This window comes from Siphateles boraxobius, unplaced genomic scaffold, assembly GCF_051911475.1.
Source record: "Siphateles boraxobius isolate OS27281-9 unplaced genomic scaffold, OSU_SipBor_1 22, whole genome shotgun sequence".
NCBI classification, from domain to species: Eukaryota; Metazoa; Chordata; class Actinopteri; order Cypriniformes; family Leuciscidae; genus Siphateles; species Siphateles boraxobius.
In genome coordinates, this window is record NW_027508833.1 from 4980579 (window position 1) to 4992840 (window position 12262).

General features: G+C 36.1%; 1 protein-coding gene and 1 pseudogene across 1 annotated transcript in view; both read left to right on the forward strand.

Annotated features, from left to right (window-relative positions):
* tmem63c (transmembrane protein 63C) overlaps nucleotides 1-12262 on the forward strand; it is a 59861-nt gene that overhangs the window by 31442 nt on the left and 16157 nt on the right. Inside the window, exons 4-13 of the mRNA XM_077238464.1 lie at nucleotides 1482-1569; nucleotides 2586-2623; nucleotides 4138-4280; nucleotides 6158-6209; nucleotides 6323-6431; nucleotides 7157-7230; nucleotides 7381-7461; nucleotides 7860-7980; nucleotides 8183-8316; nucleotides 11075-11194. Of these exons, the coding sequence (XP_077094579.1) occupies nucleotides 1482-1569; nucleotides 2586-2623; nucleotides 4138-4280; nucleotides 6158-6209; nucleotides 6323-6431; nucleotides 7157-7230; nucleotides 7381-7461; nucleotides 7860-7980; nucleotides 8183-8316; nucleotides 11075-11194 (960 nt within the window). The remainder of the gene's footprint in view (nucleotides 1-1481; nucleotides 1570-2585; nucleotides 2624-4137; nucleotides 4281-6157; nucleotides 6210-6322; nucleotides 6432-7156; nucleotides 7231-7380; nucleotides 7462-7859; nucleotides 7981-8182; nucleotides 8317-11074; nucleotides 11195-12262) is intronic.
* On the forward strand, nucleotides 9142-9258 carry LOC143747411 (5S ribosomal RNA; annotated as a pseudogene).

Consider the following 12262-nt stretch of genomic DNA (forward strand, 5'->3'; position numbering starts at 1 on the left):
GCAGTGGGTGAAATTTAAATCATAACTCTAAAGGTTTGGCAGTGTTGCTTTATTCTACATCAGCATGTTGCATTAAAGTCTTTGTTTATCCGAATGTGCCGGTGATTTTCAGTGTGTATATTTGCAAAGCATTGCATCAGCCCACAGAGAAAGCATCGGCTCTCACAGTAATAATATGTTTACATTTGTGTACTCTAGAATTTCACTTGATGGGCTGAAATGGCAGGAAAATACTGTCACTGACTGACATGATATATAGATAAGACAATGTTTTATTATCACATGGGAAGATTTCAGAGTTGTTACATCACAGTTATTCAGTCAAACGTTCAGTTAATGTTTGGTTAATCTGTGGTTATCAAAGACTTCTTCCTTCAAAACCATGGCATGTTGGTAACACTTAACAGTAAGGTTCCATTTGTGAACATTAGTTAACTGCATTATTTAACATGAACTAACAATGAAAAATACTTTTAAAGCATTTATTATTCTTAGTTAATGTAATTTTAACATTTATTAATACATTATTTTAATCAAAAGTTGTATCTGTTAATATAATTTCATGGGCCTGAGCTACAATGAGCTAACAATTGTTTTTTTGGTAACACTTTATTTTACAGTGCCTTTTATTTATTTATTTTATTTTTTATTACAAATATTACATTACTTACTGTAGTAATAACAGTGAATTATCCATAATTACATGCAACTAACCCCAAACCAAACCCTAAACCCAATTAAAATCCCCATAGTAATTATACGGTATGTTGTTTATTGATATTACCGATATTCAGGACATAAATTGTATTATTACACTGTAACCATGACACCTTAAAATAAATTGTAACCATATTTTTATTAATTAATACATACTGTAGCAAATATCTTGCTCATTGTTAGTTAATATTAGTTAATGCAATAACTAACGTTAACCAATGGGGCCTTATTTTAAAATGTCAAATGATCAAATTTTTTTTAAATAAATATAAAACCGCGATAAGATTCATTCAAGCATGTGTCTACTACTATGTAATGAAAGTAGATTTTAACTGAAAAGTTCAACTGTGTTCTCAGAATAAATGTGTATTTATTAATTATTAGAATTAATTCAGTTACAGTAAATTTCTGTTGGCCAAAATAATGTTTTGCGTTTTAAATACAGATATCTTGTATTGCTTTTAAATTTATATAGAACTCAAATTTTAAACAATATGTTATTATGTGTGTTAAACTAACTGGCGATTGTAAAAATGTACTGTAGCTTTTTTGTTGCCAAGAGTTTAAGGTATAAGAGGCTTACATTTTTGTAATATTAATAAGAAACAAAATATACCCATCTTGAAAAAAATAGAGTAAAAATTGTCATAACTGGCCCTGGTCTATATATAATTCAACCTTTCTAACAGTATGTGAGGTTTTCTTAAGTGTATTTTGTGAAAAATGATTACCTGTCCATTTTATTGTTTGTCTTTGTTCTGTAGCTTGACATCATTATTCTATGGAGAACAAAGTGAGAAGGAGAAAACCCCGTCAGAATCCAGCCCATCAGACTCAGAGACCAAGGACATGGTGAGAAAAAAAGCATCACACACATTTAAGAAACGTTTGATCAGGATCTTCGTTTGAATTTACTAAATTTGGCAGTGCAAAATCCCTCTCGCATCACAAGGCCTGCACTTCGTTATCGATGCCAACCCTAACTAGAAACGATTAAAATTAATAGATAGTGTTTTTTAAAGGTGTCATGATATGAGAAATCAAATTTGCCTTGATCTTTTGACATATATGATGTCTTTGCGTAACGAGACACAATGTAATGGAGAGAATCTTTTGTTGAAAGATGAAGCAGCCAACTATTGAATCTGACAGCAGCTGCATCACAAACCGTAAGTAAATGATTTCATAAGCCTTTGTCTGTAAATTACAGTTTTATATGAAAAATGCAGTGATGTTAGCCAATCATAACAGTGGCCGTTTACTCACAAGCCTTAAAGGAGCCGCCCCTTAAAAACTAATCATTTCAGACAAAGGGTATATATATATATTTATATTTGTTTTTTTGTTTTGTTTTGTTGTTTTTATAATCTAAAAAAAAAACTTTATTTAAGTGAACCTCAAGGAACATATTAAAATAATCAAAAATATCCATGTCATGACCCTTTTAAAGTCACTATCGTCTTCATGCTGATGCAAATTTTCAACTGCTGATACGTAAAGACATAAAGAGGCACACATAAAGTTCAATCTGTCGATGTGGATTACTCAGCTGCTGTTACGAAGCGTCGCCCCAGAGCTGATGTCATAAAAAATAGCCTGTGCACTTAGTCCCTATTTTCTTTTATGCACACTATCTGTTCGTTTAAATTCTGACCTCACTATTTCTCCTTTCGTTTTATGTGCAATGACAGTTCGAGACATCACAGCCACGTTAAAGATATTGCATTGCCTTTTCCACTTGTTACGCTATCCATGTTCACTTAAAGAACAAATGATTCTGACAGATGCTAAGCTAGCCAGACGCGCTCTGTGTTTTTATATGCCAGACCTTTTTATGACACCGTTGTCTTCCCTCCCTCTCTTTATAGGGCTTCTGTTCCTGGCTCACATCTTTGTCCCACATGAAGTAAGTGTGCAAGAAAGTGGTGATGTCATCAACCAGCATCCTGTTTGCTCGTGTTATATCTCATTAAGAAGGGAAAACACAGGGTGAAGGTGGACCGGGCACTTTACCAGCCCTTCCAAAGCCTGGATACGCTCAAAAGCCTCTCAGAACCGTAAACCAGCTGCTAGTCTGTCTCCACGGTTGCCGAGATGTTATTTGGATGAGTCGGATGGCATGTTGGTGCCATATTTAGCTGGTTCCTTTAAAAGCTTCTTGATCTCTCCGGAGACCGAGAGGCCATGCTGAGAGTTTCCTCACTCCGTGTGAGGCGAGGCTGTGTGTTTTTGTGTGAATGACGGCTCCTTGTAATCATAATAGCCCTCAACGCCTTTATGTATTCATGTGGTCTTTTAAAAAGACTGCTACACATACTGAATATTGTTGACTGAATTCAATAATTCATTGGAAACACTGAAAACTCTCACAAAGTTAGTCTTTGTAATTTTAGTTGAGTGTAGCGCCACAAAAACCAAGGGGTTATAGGTTGGAATTTTAGAGAACTCAAATGGGTCATCGATATGTAAGAGTGTCCAAAAAATATTGTAAAAGGAAAGAAAAAATCTGAAAGAAAGACTTTTTTTTTTTAAACGTGTGCCAAGTTTGTCTTCATGTTGGTTTCCTGTTGTTTTGAAAAACTTACATATACACTATATACATTTAAATGTTTTTGACTTTTATACTCACCAAAAATACAGTAAAAACTGTAATATTGTGTAATAAAACATGACACCACCCACTAGGGGAAGGAGCCCGCTAAAAGGTTTTAAAGTACTGTTTCCATGGTAATGCAATATCCAATTTCAAAACGGGTTTCACAGGATGAATTTTGAGTGATACCTAATTTATGATGATTACTAAAACATGTGATACAAAAACAAAGCTATAAATAAAGCGAGACAAGCGTCCCGGGACAGTATAAGTCAACTGTTAAATATGAGCGGTGCGTTTTTGCAGGGTCGCTCCACATGACATTTTACAAAATTAACTCTACTTAAAAATGTCAAATTATCTGATATTATAAGAGATTTATTGACCTTGGCAATAAATAATCAGAAGAGTCTGTAGGGGTCCTGATATCATTTCCGGTTTGTTTTTTTGTTTTTTGGAATGTTACTGCATGTTAGTTGATCCACCACAACAGACGATTATGCCAAAGCCTTTAATAATGTTTTTTTTTCTTTCTTAATTTCTTGGCTTTATTCTTGATTACAGTATCAGAATCGTTGACAGTTAAATATTTTTTACTTTCACTTTTTATTTAAAAAAGTCTTAATATAGAAATAATTTTTAATTCAGAAGATAAAAAACTTAATCCATGTAGTGCATTTTTTATGTATTTTTGTGCAAATTAACGGATGGGATAAAAAATGTTGTCGTTGACCCTCATACTTTGGATGAACATGTTTGCCTAATGAAAAAATGTAAATGTAAATATTTTTTAAAGAGGCTTTTTTGTCCCTATTCTTTTCCCACAGGGACGAGGAGATCCGCAGTAAATGTGGCATTGACGCGATCACATACCTGTCTTTCCAGCGCCACATCATCGTTCTCTTGATGGTGGTGTGTTTGCTGTCGCTCACCATCATCTTGCCCGTCAACCTCTCCGGGAACCTCCTCGGTACCTCCACCAGATCCTCAAATGCTTGGTTACTATTTGCTCTAGTATTGCTCAGCCATAAAGGATTCATGACAACAGACACAACACGTTTGGTATCCAGGAAAAGGCAGTATACATGAATAAAGCATTACCCCAGCATTACATCTTAATTCAGCAGTGTGTATGCACCTAAAAACAGACTCTTTAGAATAATCTCATGAATCAGTTTTGACAGATTTTTAGTGTTAGAGATTCTTTCTCAGATAGAGTTTGGCTCGGGTGACCTGAAATGACTGTCAAATGCATGAAGCCATGCTCTGACATTGATCTAAAGGACATTCCAAAAGGAAAATACAATTAAATATTAAGTATGCAATTTTGTCAAATTTAAAATACTTCTTCAAAACCTTTAAGACATTCATAGATTAATTTCTAGAGTGTTAAAAAAAATCGATCTGTGGTGCTTTTAAAACATTGATTATGTTCGGATTAAAGTACTTGTGAAAAAAAAGAAAAAAAATATATGTATGTATATATATATGTGCACTACTGTTAACAAGTTTGGGGTCAGTAATTAAAAAAAAATACTTAAAAGATGCATTCAATTGATCAAAAGTAGCAGTAAGATTTAACATTTTAACAGATTTCTATTTCAAATAAATAAAACTAATTTTAACTGGACAATAACTTTATTCTAGAGCTGCTGTAAAGCCAAAACAATCCCTGTTACTTTAATTTCCTATTATCACTGTAAAGCTGCTTTGAAACAGTCCATATTGTTAAAAGCGCTATATAAATGAAGGTCACTTGACTGACTTGACTTGTTCTTTTGCACTTTCTATTCATCAAAGAATCCTTAAATCCAATGTCCCCAAAAATATTAATCAGTACAATTGTTTTTAACATTGATAATGATAATAGTAAATGTTCTTTGAGCAGCAAATCAGCATATTAGAATGATTTCTGAAGGATCATGTGACACTGAAGACTGGAATAATGATGCTAAAAATTCAGCTTTGCATCACAGGAATAAATTACATTTTAAAATATATTAAAATAGAAATCAGTTATTTAAAATTGTAATATTTCACAATTTTTACTGTATAAAAAATAAATAAAAGCAAACTTGGTGAGCGTACGAGACTTCATTAAAAATCTTAAACATTAAAAACACCAACAAAAAAAAACTCGTTCTTTATATTGAAGAGAATATATTAAAAAAAAAAACTTTGTGTATGGCAGGAAATCTACAAAGTCCTGCGGATGCAGATTCCGTGTGGGCCTGCCGATGAATGACTTTAGGGAAGGCCTGGGAAAACTCTTGAAGATGCAGAAGGGCTCAGTCTGAACCCTCTATTAGTGGACGTGTGTAAAAGCATAATTCAGACCACCCTACAGTGTTTGAAGATGGCTGGGTGGCACGATAGACGGTTAGAAGGGCCAAGTTAAATATGGGAAAGGCCTTGACTGTCCACGCCACAAGAAGAACATTGTGAAAAGCCACCAGCTTTACCTCTTGTTGTTCTCAGACCTGCAATAATCTTTTCATGCAACCTCGGTGGCAGAAGTTTACTGTGGCCTTCTAAAAGCGTTAAATGTGGATGTGTGGTAGACCAGTTTGTGGTGCAGCTTCAGGGCCGGCTGGTTACAATAATTTGGGCATTTTGATGCTGACTGTCATCTCTATGCAACAAATTGACACTGTATTTGTGAAATAAACCAGCACGTTCACAAATTTGTCCTAGCAACCAAACCCAATGCATAGTGATTTAGGTGTGGAGAGTTTCTTTATTCCACATTCACAGGCCTCAAATTACTTTCAGAGTTTTATTTTTGACACTGGTATTTGAGAAGAGCATGACATCTTAACACGACTTGTTTATTCCGATGTTTTTCAGGAGATAGTCCACAGAATTTCGGCCGAACAACAGTGGTTAATGTCCCTGCAAAGCAAGTTTGTTTATTATGATGGATGTACAACTGAAAAGCATTACCTTGTTGTGTATGTACATATTTATGAAGTTGTTGGCATGATCTTAGTAACTCTCTTCTTCTTGCTTTAGGAACACATTTCTGTGGTTGCACAGTATCTTTGCTCTGCTGTATTTTGTGATGACCGTACTGTGCATGGCCCATCACTCCTCACAACAGAAATACAAAGAGGACGAGAAGGTTTGTGAACGGCTGTATTGTGCGCATACGTGTTATTGCATCTCATTTCTGTTCCATAAATGCGTCTAAGTTTTACAGTGCTTGCAAGGCGAGCCAGTGAATCTCCAAAAATCAAAAAACGTCCTTATTTCCTCTTAAATTTAAAGAGAAATGTCATTAATAATTAATAATTCAATTCTGTATTGTATTTTGCTGGAAGTCTGTTTTTACATGCATTTGGATTTTTGGCATTATGACATTATTTTTATGACGCCTCTATACTTCAGCAATGCCTTCAGATGTTTAACTTTTGTTAGTTTGCATTTCTCATTACTCTCAGTAATTTTCATTAGATACTCTTTACGGTAATACATTAATGAAAGTCTGGACACTATTTCACGGAGCCCTGCACATGACATGCGGACAAGAATATATATATTGTGGCCACGAATTAAGAATTCGTTCTCTCGTTTTAGTTAAACCGTGGCTACAAATGAAATTATTAGTTCCCATGATTTATTAATTAATTCCCTCGTTTAAGTAAATAGTGTCTACGTTGAAATAATTTGTTCCCTCGTTTTGGTTTGACGAAAACAAGGGAACGAATTGTTACAATGTGGCCATGATTTAGTAAATCGAATTCGAAAATCGATAATTGATCATGTTCTTTTGCCGTCTTGCAACCACAAAGATTTGCTTCATGAAATACACTTCTAGCTCTCATTTTGGATTTATTATTATTGCAGGTGGCCAGAACTCTAATGATAACGTCAATTCCAAGAGAAATCTCTGATCCCGGCCTGATCACCAAACACCTGCAGTGAGTGAAGAGCACAAAGCTGTTATCCACAGAATTTCAACTATTACTTAATCTCCATACTTCAGCATATTGGAGATTAAATGTCAACACAACTGATGGCATTCATTTATCACTTATGTAAAAGCCAACGTCTCTTCTATCTCCAAACAGTGAAGCCTACCCCAGCTGCACCGTTACAGACATCCGGTTCTGCTTTGACGTACAAAAACTAATGAAGCTGGACTCTGAAAGGTCATTTGCATTCTCACATCTCCTGAATGTCTAAGAGCTGAGTCTCGCAAATACTGCATAGTTAACCATTTTAAAGGCACATTCACACCAAGGACGATAACTATAACGATAACGGTAAAGATATATTTCTAGAAATCTTTCTAAATATACAAGAATAGCAGAGTTCACACCACGATATTGTTGCAGTCACTGTCAGAACGATTCTTTCCAGCTGATGAATGATAAAAACCATAATAGCCAAACAGACTTTAATGAGCTCAAGCATTTAAAGCGGCAGATGTCTTGTGCTCGTAACTGCAGCGTACGCTTAGAATAAACAGAATAATTTCATGCTTTGGTGTGGATGTTATAGTTATCATTCTTTGTGTGAACGGGCCTTAAAACTATATCCTGTACAGGCGAAAAGCAATGAAAGGAAGGCTGTACTTCGCAACCAAAGCTCAGAAGGAAGGCAGGATCATGATAAAGACGCACCCCTGTGCACAGATCTTCTGCTGTGACGTATGTGGCTTTGAACAGGTAAATGTCCCTCACACACTCATTATAGTTGTCAGAATGGATATATTTGCACATCTACGAATAGAATAGTCATGTGACTGGTGCTGCACCTCTTCATGTTGGCCACTGGAGACCACCATACACCAACTGACAGTCATGCATTGCTCTGTGAGGAGATTTGATACTCTTCTTCTCATGTCTTATGTCTTTGTCCTCTCATTAGGTGGATGCAGAGCAGTACTACAGTGAGCTGGAGGAGAAACTGACAGATGAGTTTAATGCAGAGAAGAACCGGATCTCTATGAAGAGGCTGGGCATTGCCTTTGTCACCTTCAGAGATGAGAGGATGACTGCAGTGTAAGTGTTGGGGGATTATTGAGAATCAGCATCATCCGACAAGAGGTCCTGTAATGAGTACCTAGATTTTAAGAATACTTAAGTATTTTTATTTAAAAACATTTTATCAAGATGAAGCAGATCTGCTGAACCACTAGACTCTACTGTAGCTATCAGAAAACAATGTATTTCATTTCTTGGGACTATATTTAGGTTCCATAAAGGTAGTCCAGGGGTCCATGTGGAACATATACAGTATGAAACATACAGAATAAAAATCACAAACCTTCTAACTGTTAACTAATTTTAACATTCAAACTAATGACTTTTTAAGCATTATGAAATGTAGTAAAGCATTATAGAGCATGTATATGGTTCTTTGATGTCAGTTAATAATGACATAATAGTGATGACATGCAGGTACACCCTCAAAAGCTGTCACTGGTGCGGTACCCTTTTAAAGGGTAGACTTTAGTTTGTACCCATTACTACAGTCAGTGGCCGAAAGAGCTCAACCTGCTGCATCTAAAGAAAAAACATGCACATAGAAAAAACACCTGCAAATTAAGAAAACGTCTTCATCAGTTTGACAACACATGTGCAGCAAAGACTCACAATGCAAACAAATACAGAAACACACTGCAAATACTCACAACTCAACCACATACAGAAACACACTGCAAATACTCATATTTCAACCAAATACAGAAACACACTGCAAATACTCATAACTCAACCAAATACAGAAACACACTGCAAATACTCACAACTCAACCACATACAGAAACACACTGCAAATACTCACAACTCAACCAAATACAGAAACACACTGCAAATACTGAAAATACCAGCAGCCATATCACCCTGTAACCCAAGACTGGTTGCCCACTGAAGCTAAGCGGGGCTGAGCCTGGTTAGTACCTGGATGGGAGACCTTCTGGGAAAACCAGGTTGCTGCTGGAAGAGGTGTTAGTGAGGCCAGCAGGGGGTGCTCTCCCTGTGGTCTGTGTGGGTCCTAACGCCCCAGTATAGTGACGGGGACACTATACTGTCAAAGAGCACCGTCCTTCGGATGAGACGTTAAACCGAGGCCCTGACTCTCTGTGGTCATTAAAAATCCCAGGATGTCTTTCGAAAGAGTAGGGGTGTAACCCCGGGATCCTGGCCAAAATTTGCCCAGTGGCCTCTGTCCATCGTGGCCACCTAATCATCCCTATATACTAATTGGCTTTATCACTCTGTCTCCTCTCCACCAGTAAGCTGGTGTGCGGTGGGCGTTCTGGCGCAATATGGCTGCCGTCGCATCATCCAAGTGGATGCTGCACATTGGTGGTGGTTGAGGAGATCCCCCCTTCTATGTGAAGCGCTTTGAGTGCCTAGAAAAGCGCTATATAAATGTAATGAATTATTATTATTATTATTATTAAATACTCACAACTCAACCACATACAGAAACACACTGCAAATACTCACAACTAAACCACATACAGAAACACACTGCAAATACTCACAACTCAACCAAATACAGAAACACACTGCCAGAACTCACAACTCAACCACATACAGAAACACACTGCAAATACTCACAACTCAACCAAATACAGAAACACACTGCCAGTACTCACAACTCAACCATATACAGAAACACACTGCAAATACTCACAACTCAACCAAATACAGAAACGCGGTGATAAAAGCACAGACCACAGCGGAAATGTTTCAAGGGACCCCAACAAGTGTCAAACCTGACGGGACATACATTACAATGTCTCCTTTTAAGTGTTGTCGATGACCTGAGGGGTGAGTTTTTAGTTTATTTAAAAATCCTGATCATATCATCCATTGTGAGTATTTTCAGTGTGTTTCTGTATTTGATTGCGTTGTAAAAAATTTGCAGAGCGTTTCTGTGTTTGGTTGCTTTGTGAGTATTTGCAGTGCGTTACTGTATTTAGTTGTGTTGTGAGTGCAGCATGTTTCTGTATTTGGTGCGTTGTGAGTATTTGCAACGCGTTTCTGTATTTGGTTGTGTTGTGAGTATTTGCAGCACATGTTGTCATCAAACTGATGAAGGTTTTGTCTTAATTTGCTGGTGTTTTTATATTTGCATGTTTCTTTCAGTTGCAGAGGGCTGAGCTCATTCGAGCATCATACTTTACCCCTAAAGAGTGCATATTAGTACCTTGAAAGGGTACTGTCCCAGTGACAGATTTTTTTCTGAGAGTGTATACGAATAAAATCCTAATTTTCATTTAAAATTATTTAATTACTGCAATTATTAGCTTTTCATCTAATAATTAATTAATTCAAAAACTCCCAAACTGAAAATTTTTTTTAACTCACAAACTCACAAACTGTATTGTATGACAGGAAATCTGTTTGATTTCGATCAGTCTAGTTTTATAAGTTAAAGAAATAATTTTGAGAAATATCCCCTCTGAAGTATAGATTTATTAGTATAGATCCCATGCTCATTATTAATACTGTGCCTTACCAAAATAAATAAATCAAGAAACTGTTGTAGATCAAACTCTTTCTTACCAAACATTTGCAAATTAGAACAGCTTTTATTTAGTATACTACAATAAACAGCTTTATATATAAGTTTGTACAACACTAAATTCAGGTGCTGGCTTCTGATTGGTCAATACTGTATGTTAAAAACCACAATATAGTAATTTGGTACTCTACTGAGTAGACTACATTTGAAAAATATATATTCACATGTTCTCTCATACCTTATTGTTTAAATATCTAAGCCTCTGTGCTTATGTTTCTGCAGTATTGTGAAAGACTACAGCCGTCGCTGCCGCAACAGACCCCAGCAGTCCAGCATTACCACAGTGGTGCGTTCCCATCAGTGGGGTGTTTCTTATGCCCCTGCCCCTAATGACATCATCTGGTAAGTCAACACGATAGGCCACATCTATATCTTGAAATAGGAAAAACTATAGAAATGACCGCAATGAGCAAATGCTTTTGTGAAACGATCCAGATTTACAATGTTTTATGTGATGTTTTATTTAACGTTTTTTAAGTATACAGTTATGTTAACTGTGATCTGCAAAGTTGGAGCCATATTTATTTTTCATGACATACTTTGTTCCAGGCCATTACACTTGGATTTGAGAGATGAAATTGGATTAATTAAGTCTCAATCTGAGTGTGTGCCTAGACAGCCACTGTGAAAGCCATTATATATCTTACATAATATGTGTTGAGAATCATATATTGAGTGAGTATTAGTGTGTGGGTGTGTTTGTGGGGGAGGGGGGAGGGGGGAAGGGGGGGGTCAGTGTCAGTCCGTCTTTCTGCATGACTGGACGTGTGTGTGTGTGTGTGTGTGTGTGTGTGTGTGTGTGTGTGTGTGTGTGTGTGTGTGTGTGTGTGTGTGTGTGTGTGTGTGTGTGTGTGTGTGTGTGTGTGTTTGCGTTTGTCTCAATTCAAGACGTTCTTTTTTATGGATACAAGCACTAATGTTTGCTTCTTATTAAAAAAATTTATTGAAGTGTGAATGTTTTCCATGTCAGTGTAGCCCATGAGTTCAATGTTTTGTTGCACTGCATTTATAGAGTAAATGGTTTTGCAATTTTGGAAAATAATAGAGTGGAAACGATTACTTTCGAAAGGTATTTGTTTCCACTTTATGTAAACCTCATCCACGTTTTATGCCTTTCATGTGCACTGCTTTTACTTAAACGGGAAGTTCACCTAAAAATGAAAATTCTGTCATCATTTACTCATCATTTACATCCTCATGTTGTTCCAAACCTGCACTGTAAAAAAATCTGAACTCATTATATTTTGTTTCCTTTTTTGCATGGGCGTATTTGGGTTTTACTTATTTCCCAAATGAGAGAACTTTATATATATATATTTATTTAAATACATTGGAAATCAAATGGAAAAAAATAATAAATTAAATTCAGTTTATCAAAATCAAAAAAGAGTGTGTGAAAATATTTTATTT